Genomic DNA, 14,277 nt, shown 5'->3' with positions numbered 1-14,277 from the left:
AAGAATTGTCAGGATTGCTGGGCCCAGAGAGTGGTTGTGAATGGTGCCACATTCAGGTGGTTTTTGGTCACTTGTGGTGTCCCCTGGGCCCAATCCTGTTCAGTGTCTGACCTTCTGATGTGGATAAGGGCACTGAGGGTACCCTCAGCAGTAAATTTGTGGTGACACCAAGTTGGGTGCGATTGTCAATGTACTGGAGGGTAGGAAGGCTCTGTTGAGGGGATGTTCACAGGCTGGATGGATGGTGTGAGGCCAGCAGGATGAGTTTCAAGAAGAGCCAGGCCTGGGTCCTGCCCTTGTGTTGCAGCAAGCCCCTGCAGTGCCCCAGGCTGGGGCAGAGTGGCTGGAAATCTGCCCAGTGGGAAAGGCCCTGGAGGTGCTGGCTGATGGAGGCTGACCATGAGCCAGCATGTACCCAGGTGGGCAAGGAGGCTGGTGGCCTTCTGGCCTTCTGTGTCAGCACTAGTGTGGCCAGCAGGACCAGGGCAGTGACTGTCCCTCTGTGCTGGGCACTGGGTAGAAATCTTCATTCGGTTCTGGGCACCTCATGAAAAGAAAGGGGTTGAGGTGCCAAGAGTGTTGCCAGAGAAGGGCAGTACAGTTGATGAAGGTTCTAAAAGATGAGTCCTATGAAGAGCTGCTGTGGGAGCTGGGTGTATTCTGGTGAAAAGAAGACTCAGGGGGGACCTTACAGCTCTTTACAACTCCCTGGCAAGTGGCTGTAGCCAGGTTGGGATTGGTCTCTATTCCCACACAACCAGCGACAGGACAAGAGAAAATGGCCTCAAGCTATGCCAAGGAACATTGATGTGTGACAGCAGGAAGAATTTGTTGGCTGAAAGGTTTGTCAGGCATTGCAATGTTCTGCCCAGGGAGGTGGTGGAGTCAACATCTCTGGAAGTGTTCAGTGAATAACTGGATGTGGCACTCAGTGAGTGCTCTGGTCTTGCTGCCATGGTGGTGTTCAGTCAAAGGTTAAGCTCAATGGCCTTGGAAGTCTTTTCAACCTTAATGTTTCAGTGATTCTATCTTTAAGATCCCTTCCAGCCCAAACCATTCTGTGATGCTCTGAATAAATAACAAAGAGTAATTGAACTTAGGAGAAAATATATGAAATATATGCTGGGTCATTCAGAGACCTACATGAGTAATGAATAAATAGAATGTGGAGGGAGGGAAGCTATGTGATAAATGTAACACCAGTCTGTGCCTAAAGTAAAGGATAAACCTTCTGTATGCACAATCTTGAAGCATAATGAATGGTGGACATTGCTGGAGAAAAATGAACTGGAACAAATTGATAGCCTAGATGGCAATAAATCATGGGAAGAGGGTGTAGCATCCCTGTGTTCCACAACCAGTATGGCATGACTTGCTGTAGAAAATGACTAGGGGAAAGTGGAACCATTTCTCACTTTTTTTTCCAGTTGTTTTGGTTACTAACAAATAAAAGTGTTTTGACCTCCTTAATATCCATCTCCTTGGGGGTCTTAGGGATCTAAGCATCAAACAGTTTGTGTGGTAAGTGTACAGAGCAAACACAAGATTTTTTTGAAGCACAAATCTAATGCTATTGTGCATCCAATGCATCATTCATTTTAAGTCACTGAATGTCATTAAAATGTATGTAAAACATCACAGTAACACAGTCCACAACCAGTTTCTGCATGTGTTCATCTGCAAAGCAGAGAAAACAGAGTTAATTGAGATCATATGTCCAGATCTATTAATTATGAGATGGTTATTGAAAATAAGAATGTACAATAACAGTTAGAAAATATGCTCAGGATGTTGCTTTTACTTTGCAATGTTTTGTATTGTGTCATGTTGTGTTCTATGTATGTTTTTTCATTTCTTTCTTGTTTCCCTGCAGGGTGAGCCAGGACTTCCAGGATTGCCTGGCACTTCAGTAAGAATTTTTTTTTATCTTTTCCCATTATTGCATGAGAAGGAGAAATGCAGGTTGGGAGGATCTCACTGACAGATGTTCTTAAATACTTTTTTTTAAAGAAGTTTTAAAAAGCGAAGATTTTTGAAGAAGGCATGTGACAGGTTCCATTGAGGAGATGCTCTGCCACAATTCTGGGAGATTGTGAAGTGTGAAGACCAGGACTTGAGGCAAGGAAAGAAAGCATTGCCTCAAGTGCATGAGACAGAGCAATACTGTGACAAGACTGTGTGGTTTCTGACAGTTGTTGATTCCAAGTGGCCTTTGGTACATAGAGCCTGGGCAAGTTATAGAAGCAAATGAACTTTCAGTATTAAGTAGCTGAGTGTCTTTGATATGGACTAAGTGTAAGAGTTGGGGCTGGAGAAGAAAAAGGCAGTTTCTGATGAGAGGGAATGATCTTTCCTTAGCTTATTGGTGGAATTTTATGACAACTTGATGTGCTGAAATCAGGAAAGCACTCATGAAAAAATTAAACAGAAAAAAGAAGAGTGGAGTTTATTGTGGCACTGGATTAACATCCTTTGTGCATCCCTCTGCCTTCAGCAGTGCCTTCACTGATGCCAGAGACATCTCTGGCAGGGATGTAAGGATGTCCAGAGACTAGTATTGTCTATATGAAGAGGTTATCTCTGAGTGAAGGGGAAAGATTTACCACTAAGTATGCAGAGGAGAGGTCTAGAACTGAGTTCAGTATGGGCTGGTAAAAAAGTGGTAAGGTAGTATCCCTTTCACTTAAAAAAAAAAAAAAAAAAAGGCTCCCTGGTGATCCTGGGAAAGTGGTGGGAAAGTCAGCAGAACATTTTGCTGTCCTGTTCAAATGTGACATTAATGATGGGACAGCAATTACCAAGAAGTTTTGAAAGATGTGTATAACATCTGAAAATGAGTTTAACTGATGGGGCATATTCCCAGCCAGTCTGCTTGTTATGTGATTCCTCCTGCTCTCAACAGATCTTTGTGATTTAGAGTAAAACAAGATCTGGGGAATTTACTACCTTATTTATATAATGAGATAATTAATTAAGTTCTTACTGTTTATACAGCCACCCAAATAACTTCACAGGTGAGAGAAAACCTTGGTTAGTCTGAGCTCTTTAAATAGAAAGCATCTCCCAGCCTGCAGCAGGATTTGAGGAGCTGTAGGAGTTATCATGCAACTTGAAGGAACAGCAAGGGCAGAAAAATACCCTGTGGGGGCCCATGATACCTCTGGCACCTTCTGCCTTGTATTTACTCTTTCCATCCTTTATGACTCTGTATTTCTATTGCAGGTACATACTGAAGGCCTAAAAGGAGAGGAAGTAAGAGAGATTCAATATCTCTTCTTTCATTGCAAGGATATTTTAATGTAATTCTGTTGCCTGTTAGGTTAGATTTTGCTGTAAAATAGTACTTTAAAGGGAAGGTGGATGGAAGCATTATCAGGACATCAAGAAATAAATTTTCCTATTTACAGTGGAGAAAATAATGAAGAAAGGAAAAAGGGCAATGTCATTTTCAGATGTGAATCTTACATCAATGAGAAGTATGAATTGTAGAGTCAGCTATGCAATTATCTAAGGACAGTGATGTATTAACATCAATGTTAACCTGTATTTGAATTTTATGCCTAGTTTGTCTCTGAACCTGGGCACTCAAATAGGGGGGACATACCCATTGTGTCAGTCTGTTAGTCCTATGTATAAAATATATATATATTTAAATTTTGATTTTTTGTTGGTGGATCTGTAATTTGCATTTAGCTGTTACTTAATACAATTGTATACATCATGTAAATGATACTTTAAAGCCCTTCAGAGCTCTGTAGGCTTGGGGGAAATGCTGGTGGAAGCTGCTTATGCAAAAACTATTCTTCTCCACTACCACACCCCAACCCAGAGTGTTCTAGTAGAATATCCAGGATATCCCAGCCTCTTCAGTAGAGTCACTACCTTTGAAAAACAGAGAACCAGATATGGATAAGTGCCTGTCGAGTGTGGGTGGATCAGTCTGTCTGCAGCCTAGTGAGCGCTGATAATTTGAGTAGCCAGAGATTAATGAGAAAAACAGCTGGTCTCTGCACTGGTTCTTCAGGACTTGTTGGGAAAGTGGTGGTATAAGTCCTGTAAAGACAGACAACATGTCTAATATGCCCATGCACATTTTCATAAAGATACTTTAACACTTTTTAAAAAAACCCCAAACATTCCTGTAGGGAAAGCCTGGGCCACGAGGACCACAAGGCCACCCTGGACTTCCTGGACCTCCAGTAAGTTGTTTCTCTCACTACTTGCAATTTCAGAAGCTGAAACTCAGGCTGGAGTGAGGCATATGAAAATCTTATAGATTATTCAGGCTCTAAAATATTTAAATAGTGCCCACAGCCTCCAGTTTTCTTCATTGCTGAGAGGAGGTGTCGTGCTGTGGATGTCCTGTCTGAACACGGGGAAGTGACAACCAGGACATGGGCAGACTTTGCCTTAAGGCTGTTTTCATGCAGAACCTGATCATTTTTCTATTTCTAATGTCCTGAAGAGCTGTATGGGCATTCAGCACATCTCAGAGAGGCACTGACTGATAATTTGTGAGCTGTCATGTCATGAAGGTCAGGGAGTAGTTGTTGTCAAAGGGGTTGGCATTATGCCACAAGGTCGTGGCTGAAATACTTTCTGGATGAAAACTAAGAATTGAGTATGTGTGTTTATATTTCAACACAATTTTTACAACAGTTTGTACATGCCAACATTCTTATTCTGACTTAAATTGCAGCCTATTCTAGTTATATTTTATGACCCAGCTCTGCAGGATGTCTCAGTTCAGACTGTCACTGCTGCCTCATTTGTAAACACTCTGTGTTTCCTCTCTTTTGAATTGCTTGTTGTGCTTCACTGTTGATTGGCTTTTGTAAAATTGATGGCATTATGAAGGTGTGTTGCTTAGGTAAATCTAGTTTGAATTATGTAATTTAAATATAGTTGTGTGCTCTGTATTTAATCAGGGCATTGTCACTTTATCTTGTTTACTCATTCTCTTCTGCTCACAGGACAACATAATCATCAGGTAAGAGTTGTGTAGGTAGCCATGCAGTAATGGTAGCATAAAACAGCTAGGAAATCATATATAGTTCACTAGTTTTTCCTTATTCTGTTAACTTTCTAAATCTTCTCAATTTTCAAGGGAGAGCCTGGTCTAGAAGGCAAGCCTGGAGTCCCTGGTTTGCCAGGTCAAAGGGTAAGTTGCTTCTTTTGTTTTATCTGAGTCTCAGGAGGCTTGGGACAGCTTTGTTCAATAAGGTTTGCTACTTTCACCCACCTTAAATATACTTTTCTACTTATATAAGAATCCTGAGGCTGAGATAGTTTCCCATATTCCTTATTCATTGTCCAGGAGCTTTCAGTACCTCTTGGAGTTGACAGGTTGAATGCAGCGTAGGTTCTTTCTTGCCATGTGCTCTCCTGTATTTGTATCTGCTCATTACTGCTAAGAGGTTGCTTGATATGACTCTGAGTGTGCAGAACCACTACTAATGTGGTCAGTCTGAAATTTCAGAGAAATTCTGTTGTCATAGAAGTCAAATGAGCATAAATATTCTTGCAATACTTATTATTTTCTGTTCTGTTTGGTCTGTACTCAAAAAGAGGGCCCCCAAAAATGGTAGCTGGTGTACCACTCTCTGCCAGAAGCTTAGTTTTCCTATATATGAAAAAATCTTGGGATTTTTTTTTACATAGAATTATATCTTCACATATTTTGCTAAAATTCATAGTGGGCCTGATATTATTACAATCATACTCTGAACCTGCTTCTCCTTGCTTGAGCCTGTTCATATGAAGAACATCTCATGAAACAACACAGAATCAGAATATCCTGAGTTGGAAGGCACCGAGCAGGATCATCAAGTCCAAATCCCAGCCCTGCACAAAGGAGCCCCAAGAATCCCACCAGGTTCCTGAGAGAATTGTTCAAATGCTTCTTGAACTCCGGCAGGCTTGGTGCTGTAATCACTGCCCTGGGGAGCTTGTTCCAGTGCTCAGCCACACTCTGTGTGAAAAACCTTTTCCTGATATCCAGCCTAAATCTTCCCCAATTCAGCTTCATGCTGTTTCCTCAAGTCCTGTCACTGGCCACCAGAAGAGATCTGTACCTGCCCCTCCTCTTCCCCTCAAAAGAAGCTGTAACTGCAAGGAGGTCTCTCCTCAGTCTCCTCTTCTCCAGGCTAAACAGACCAAGTGTCCTCAGTCACTCCTCATAAGGCCATTCTCATTGCCCTCCTCTGGACACTCCCTAATACCTTTTTATGTTTCTTACATTGTGGCACCCAAAACTGCCCCCAGGACTCAAGGTGAGGCCACCGTAGAGCAGAGCAGAGCAGGATAATCCCCTCCCTTGCCAGGCTGGTGATGCTGTGCCTGACCACCCCCAGGACAGAGTTGACCCTCCTGGCTGCCAGAGCCCTGCTGAATCCAACTTTCCACTTACCAGGACCCCTAAGTCCCATCCCACAGCTGCTTTCCAGCCTTATTCCCCAGTCTGTCTGTACATCCAGGGTTGCCCCATCCCAGGTGCAGGATCTGAAATGATGGATTCACACCAATCACCATACAATTGGTGACTGCCCACCATACAATTGGTGATTGTCCAGTCCATTTGTCAAGGTCTCTCTTCAGGGCCTCTTTGCCCTCAAGGGAGTCGACAGATAAGAGTGGAAGTGAGATACCTGCTTAGCAGTTTTGGAGGCAGTCATTTGGGTGTCAGTACTGCTGTTTAATGGGTCATTTTTTTTAAGTAGCCACAGAGACTTTATAAGGAGTTCACCCCTTAAAGAAGATCATAGGGTTTGCCTGCAGTGCTTTGAGTCAGCACCAGGGCTGTCATCAGCCTGTGTGAGAGCCTGTGAGCACGGGAGGGTATGAGCAAACAACAGTACAGGGAAAAATATATACCTTGCTAAGAGGCTTTCTACAGAGTGTCCATTGGATTCTGTGCTGTTAAATTTAGCCTGTAAGCATGAATTTTAGGAATCTTCCTAAAGATAGTGCAAGCAGCCTTTAGTCAGTGCCTCAGTGGAAAAGGGCACTTACTTGCTTTCTTGTAATTTCCAAAATGTTGGAAAATATCACTTTAGCAAATAACTCTGCAGTGCTTTGCCCCTAAGTTGGTAAGTTAGGAATTATCCTGGTTTTAAAGCCTGCTGTGAAACATTGTTTCTTGAATAAGATTAATAGAGCATATTAGCTGGGTAAAGGACAGTGATCTGTCAGGATTTGCAACAGGACAGAAAATGCTCCTGTTAATGATCATTTGATTACAGATGTCATTTGATCTGTTCCATCTTTGAATTTTTCCCTAGACTCTGTTGTGTCTAGCTAGTTAGACTTCTCCTAAGGGTCTTTATTAGTCACCAAGCATCTTAGATGAATAGATATATTTTTTTAATTAAAGGCCATTATTCAATGACTGAATTCATGAGATGAATCAAAGTACTGGGCTTGGTGGATCTACACAGATCCCATCTGGGGGCAGGAGGTAACAATTCCAACCTGAACCAAGCAACTGCATTGTGTTCATTTTATTAGTCAAAAGTGCCTGGCAGCTGATGTCTGCATTTTGACAATGATACCCTCACATCAGGAGCATACTGTGTGAAGAAAAATGCTCTGCTATTCTCATGTGACCTGCAAGACCTTTGAGTGACAGACAATACTGTCCTGATTTTATTAAAACTGCCTGAAAAAGAAGAACTCTGAGAATCTGCTCTCACTTTTAGGGTGGTTTTGTGGTTTTCTTCCCTCTTCCTGTGATTCTTTTTCTTCTGTCAAATTGAAGAAAATTGAAGTGCTTTGGTTCTGCTCTTAAGTCTTTGATACCTGATCTACTGAAATATTTGTTTGAAATAAAACCAAATTTTTTTCTTGATGTGTACAAAAGGTGCAGGCTTATGACATGCTCCTGGAAACCATGCAGATCTGTGTCCAGTACAGACTAAACATAGGGTTCTTCTTAAGTGTTCTCAATAATTTGGATTTCAAGAATTTGCCTCTTTTTTAAATGCTACAATTTCATTCAAGTGATTGAAATATCAGAAAGAGACCAAGAGAAAACATTTATCCTGCAGCAGTCATGAGGCAGGAGCTGTTTAGACCATTTTGAGTGTGATGTGCTGGACTGCAGCTTAGTTTTATAAAGTTACATTGATAAGATCTGTCCAAGTTCAAGGTACAATCAGTACAAAACAAAAAATAATACAGGAGTCTCTTGGGGTAAGAAGAAAAAATTTATGAAAAGAAAATTAATGTAAAATATATTTATAATATAGTAACATTTAATGAATGTACTTCTCCATGTTTAAGACTCAATGTACATAAGTCAGGCAGATAAGTAATAATAATAATAAATAATAATAAAAGTTTAAACTGGGAACTCCTGGGTTCAGGGTGCACTTTCCACCCAGAGGAGCAGTGTCCAGATCACTTGTCAATGCAGGAAAGGTTTGTCCCTCTCAGCTGTCCTGGGAGATAAAATGTTAACAAATCCGTGGAGGGCTGCTGAGTTCTTCCTGTGTTTGATGGTGGAAGAAATACAGGTATTTGACTTTCCATTCTTGACCCATCTCTCACCTGAGTGGATTGTTGCATATGATTTTCCTGTTCAGGCCAGTCACAACTTGAATTTGGAAGTCAACACTATTTTAACTCTTACTTCTCTGTGTCTGAACTGCCCTGGATTTGAATCACCTTAGGCTCCCAGAATCCAAGGAATGGAGAGAGCTGACTTAATTCCAGGGTGAAATGGATAAATAATCCAGGAGAGAGGAGACTAAGTTTGCCTAGAAAATTAAGTAGGCTTTTTGGAAGGAGCCAGTCACAAGGTGCAGTCTCTCTCAATGTCCAGAAGTCCTTGTAACCCTTTACTTTGCCACAGCTGCCCCAATAACCACTCATGAGCTAGCCAACCCTGGTGGTATTTTCATCCTTAAGCTACCAAGATGCTCTCACTTCAAAATTTACCTGTGTCATCTAATGCATATGGAGACTGCAAAAGGCTGGAGCATTCAGGGAGCTCAAACATTGATTAACATTGCTGGATTTCTTCTGGTTTCTCTAGTATTGCAGAGGTAAAGAGACCAGATAAAATTGGTAATCCTAGTATCCCATCCAGCTTACAGGGGAAACAAAATTGGCATTTATGCTAGCAGTCATATTTATTTACAATTCAAGATGTTATCTGCGTACTTTGTACCAAATCCACCTGTATTCCTGGGCCAAACCTCAGAGAAAAACATGCTAAGAAAACATATCTGTGTTTTGGGTATTGGACAGCAAGATGGGAAACAGTCTTGGGCTGAGGTACCTTTCAGAATTTCCCCTCCAGCAGAGTGGAAATGACATTTTTCCTTGATTTCCTGTCTTCTGTATAGAAGATATCGTTTTGATGGATGGTTGTGTTCACATTTATTTGTGAGTATTTGAAATGTTCAGATGACTTTGCCTGCCCTGGCAAAGTTCAGCTATGCAGAAATCAAACTGTAGGCAAGTTAACAGAAAAAAAAAAAACGAGAAGGAACTGATGTCATAGACTAAATCCAGAGTGAAACTGTAATTGTCAGTGAGGTAAATACACGAATTTCCAACAAAACATACATTTTTAACTGTGCTTTTGTTCAAATTGCTGATAAAGGCAAATAGGATATATTTCATATTGTCAAAAGATACACAATCTTACCTGATTCCTACTGTAGGTAACAGAGCATAATTTTTGGGTTTCTCTGTCATACTATTAGGCAGTGTGACATTTCACTGAGTTTTGCTCTCATAGGTATAATTTCTCCCAGCAAGTATTTTTGTCCTTTACAGACAAACTATAATGCTTTGGAGCAAGTCTGCTGTAGCTGGATTTCAGCTAACCTCAGAGTAGCCCACAAGCCCCCTTCACAATAGGAAGTCTCTCTCTGTCTGTATAATTATATGTTGCTGTAAGAAATTTCTTAATGTTTTAAAAAGACCTGAAGCTTCTCAACATTATACCCAAGGAAAGCATAAACAGCTCCTCTTGCATCTCTTCTGGAGACAGAACAGTTGGTTGGTGGGACATAAAGGCATCAGTAACACTGTGTTGTTTTGATGGACACAGTTGAGGATGCTTCCTATGTGCCTGGTGCCAAATCCACCTCTGTTCCTGGGACCAAGCCTCAGAGGACACTGCAGCATCTCTCTTCTGAGGAAAACAGCTGGGCCTGTTCAGCCTGCAGAAGTGATGACTGAGGGGGGACCTCATCCCTGTCTGTCAGTGCCTGCAGGGAGGGTTCAGAGCAGGGACCAGGCTCTGCTTGGGTGCCCAGCAGTGGGACAAGAGGAACAGGCAGGAACTAATGCCCAAGAAGTTCCACCTGACTATGAGGAAGAACTTCTTTACTGTGAAGTGACAGAGCACTGGAGTCTCCCTCACTGGAGATATTTCAGAACTGTCTGGACACAATCCTGTGCCTGTGCTCTGGGGATGGTCCTGCCTGAGCAGGGAGGTTGGACCAGATGACCTGCTGTGGTGCCTTCCAACCTGACCCATGCTGTGATTCCATGATTCTGTGATTCTCTCTTCTGGCCTCAGTGTTGTAACTCTGGAAGTAGCCACCTTGGCATGGAGCTCCCACATGGACAGGAAGCTGGAGGCGGCTCATCTCCTGTGTCTGGCCCCCCACACCACATCCTGTATGCTTTATTCATATTTAAATGAGTATTTTAACAGTGCCATTTGCATGGTCACCTTGGCAGTGGGCAAAATGATCATCTTTAACTAGAAAACATATGTTAAATCATGTGGTGACATGAGTCCTTCAAATTAAAAATGAGATCTTGTTGGCTTTGACAAGAAAAGAAATTATGGATGTTGGAAAAGTAGAAGGAACATTTGTGAATAGTGGGTGTGCTGGAGTATATAATTCAAATTTTTATTGATATTGAGTCCTGCAAATGATTACAAATTTCTCCTGATACCTGAGGATCCTATAATCACTCCTTTAATACTCTTCTTAAATTCTTCTGTATATGAATGCTGATTTTCATTGTTTTAGGGTGGAGAGTTGCTGGGGATTTTTTAATGAGAAAAATAATTAAAATAACTGATTCTGACACATCAGATAATAAATCTCAGTCACAGCTGAGGAAAACATAATGAAAACTTGTTTTGTTTTTGATGGTTTAGATTTTTCATTAATTTAGGTCAGCAAAAAACTGCTGTTAATAGATGCTGTTTCTGCACATCTTTCAATGAAGAAAAATAAAGAGAAAATTTTATATTTGACCCTTCACATTATCAGGGACATTAAACTTTGTTAATTATATTTTCCTTCTAAAAAGAAAATCAGTCTGGATGAGAAGTAGAAATGAAGGAGGGAAAAGTCTGTCTCTCAGATATTTACATGACTCCTCTTGTACCCTCCCACTATATTACTAACAGCCTTAGAAATATTTATGATTCAGTGTCGGTTACGTATAAAGGAAGAAGAGATGATTTTTATAAAATATATGACTTACCTAAAGTAACACAGCAAGTCACTTGTTGGGTTAAGAAACAAATCCAATCTCTGCCTTAACTCCAGTGCTTACTCCATCCTTTCTTCCTCATTTTTCTCATGTCGGATTTTTTCCTTTTGAATTATTTGAGATCAAACCCATGAGAACACAGAGGTCCATCATCCATACAGGTGATCTTGTCTCAGGGTTGTACTCCAGCTCTTGTCTTCTCCTTGCCTTGCACCAGTAGAGTTCTCTGGTTCCTTTGAAGGGATTATTTTTTATTTGCAGAGGAGTCCATGAGGTCTGCCTTTTGGTGCTAATGCCACATTTACCTAGAAATGCCTCATGGATTCCTGTTTCCCAGCTTAGAGATTGCGGATCTTTTCTATTCAACCACGCATGAGATTTCTCAATTATTTTATTTTTTAATGCACAAAGCAAGGGACCAGAGGAACATTGCTTTACCTCTCAGCCCATGTTCACACTTGGCACTTCCCTTGGCTGCATCTCAGCACTGTGACTTCCTTACCCCTCTGTAAGGGGAAGCCAGGTGGGATTGCAAAGAGTAGGAGATGCCACAATGTATGTGAGAACAGCTCTCAACTTTACAGCTATTGTCACCATTTGGGAGATACAGGATTTTAAAAGACAACTGGGGTTTCATTTCCAAAAGGTGTCTGTTGTCTTAATTTTTAGTTTTTGTGTTTTGTGTACCCACATTACATTGATTTACCAGTTTGGTGGTGAAAGGCTTTGGAAAATCAATAGCAGTCTTTGGTCTGCTCTCTAATATGTGCTCCTCTGTTGAACATGCAGGGCAAAAAGGGAGAACCAGGATTCCCAGGAATCAATGGTCTGATTGGCCCTCAGGTAAGCGATGATTTCTTCCTTTTCCTATAATATGTGTAAAACCAGATTTGGTGCCAACAGAGGACATGGAACCACACAATGCAGCATGTGTGATCTTCCTCTTTATTCTGTATTTGAAGTTCATGTTTCTCCTTTTAAGATGCAAATAATTTATCTTGTTGAGATTGAGAGATGTTTGTCTGACAGCAATTTCATTTACCTTCCAGAGTTTTTCAGCATCTTGAAACCAGGACAGCCGTTGTATGGGATTTCCCCATTGCTTGTGCTTAGAGCAGCATCATCCCAGAGGCAAATCACTGATTTGTGCTGAGTGAGGAAGGGGGATATTTCTTAAGTTAATGACCCCTTAACGCTTTCTGTTTAAAGCTTTTGGCAAATTAGAGCTCCAAATTGCACCATAGCATCATAAGGACAACACAGAAGGGTTTATGTTAAGAATCATCAGAGAGGATTCAGCTCCACCACGGATCAGCCCTTTTGGCCCTGTGTTATAACACTGACACCTCTGACATAGTTTCTTGTTAACTTCAGAGACAAATTCAGCAGACCTGAATCACTTTGTAGGGTCACCCCTGCAATTAAAAAAAAAAAAAATCCATGGGAATGTCCTAAAGCAGGAGAGGTGCAACCTCACATTGAGCTGACCGCTCAGAATAAAACTGAGCATTTCATTTGTTTCCCTTTCAATAGTAAATTAACAAACTGAACTTTGGCTTTAAGATTGTGTTGCAATAACTGCTAAAGTTTGGGGAAGAATTATGAGCTTCCATTGCTACAGATGTTGCTGATGTACTGCAACTGCTCTAGCAGAGTGTGGTTTAGATGGTGGTTGCTGCTACTGATTCCCCAATAAGCATCTCCTGTGGAAAAGCTGCTTGGGTAAGCACTCAGGGAAAGCAGTCAAGTCCACACACACCACACTCATCATGGCTAGCTCAGCAAAGAGAGGCCGAAAGGCGTTTTACATGGCCAGTTCTAGTCAGGTATATTTCAGCATACTGAAGGGAAACCAGAGACGAGAGACAAGACCATGTGCTCTGCACAAGGTTAAGTAGGGGAGGGCACGGGGGCGGTACAAAGGGCAGGGCAAAGGGCATTGGCTTTCAGGGAAAATGGGGCTGGCCACCAAGGATACCACAACCAATGAGGGAACGGACAAAGGAGAGACATGGGGAAGTTGGGACCTACGGGGAAAGGAACTGGGATGGGTCAGTGTTAAGCAGAATTCTGTGAGGAAGTCTTTTCTGTCTGCCCTGGTGGGTTGTAAACTCTGTGGTGTCTCCAAAGGAGGGCCCTGGGATTTCCCTGAGGGAGAAGGAATCACACTGCTAGACAGCACATACTGATTGTTCAGTTATTTGTTCTGGCAATTTATGCCCTTGAAAGCAGGAGGAATGATCTAGAAGTGGTTTGTGTGACATGAGTTTTGTAAAGAGCTGATCACCTGTCTGTGGAGAATACTGGGAAGGTTATCCAAGGGGTTGAGGCCCCATGCAGGTGAAATCCCTTGTGTCCAGCAGGGAACTGTGCCCTGAAAAACACCACTTGATACTGCTTTTCATATTTTAAGACTTTACTTTTGGTACAGTATCTAATCTGCAAGTATTTCAGCAGCAGGCTGCAAGAATGAAAACAGTGTTTCTAATGGACTTAAAAGATTTTAGAATCGTAGAATATTCTGAGTTTGAAAGATCTCATAAGGATCATCAAATCCAACTTGTGACCCTTCACAGGACACTCCAAGAATCCCTTCCTATTCCTAGAGCATACAAGAATGCTTCTTGAATTCTTGAATTGTTGAGTCCAACACCCTGCTTTTGTTGTGTTATTTTTCTTAGCTTGGTTGGTTGTTGGGGGTTTTTTAGTTTTATTTTGTGTTGTTTTTTCTTATTTTCCTTCACTTTGGAGGAAGATTTTTTATCCATGTATTATTTTTAAGATACCTGACAGTATCCATCCAAACAA

At 41.5% G+C, this 14,277-nt stretch overlaps 1 protein-coding gene across 1 annotated transcript in view; it reads left to right on the top strand.

Annotated features, from left to right (window-relative positions):
• COL22A1 (collagen type XXII alpha 1 chain) overlaps positions 1–14,277 on the top strand; it is a 232,260-nt gene that overhangs the window by 141,424 nt on the left and 76,559 nt on the right. The window contains exons 20-24 of the mRNA XM_030943927.1: positions 1,874–1,909; positions 3,223–3,252; positions 4,146–4,199; positions 5,108–5,161; positions 12,259–12,312. Of these exons, the coding sequence (XP_030799787.1) occupies positions 1,874–1,909; positions 3,223–3,252; positions 4,146–4,199; positions 5,108–5,161; positions 12,259–12,312 (228 nt within the window). The remainder of the gene's footprint in view (positions 1–1,873; positions 1,910–3,222; positions 3,253–4,145; positions 4,200–5,107; positions 5,162–12,258; positions 12,313–14,277) is intronic.

The sequence above is a fragment of the Camarhynchus parvulus genome, chromosome 2 (genome assembly GCF_901933205.1).
Source record: "Camarhynchus parvulus chromosome 2, STF_HiC, whole genome shotgun sequence".
NCBI lineage: Eukaryota > Metazoa > Chordata > Aves > Passeriformes > Thraupidae > Camarhynchus > Camarhynchus parvulus.
Note: the sequence above shows the minus strand (reverse complement) of the source record. Positions and strands in the feature narration are given on the sequence as shown.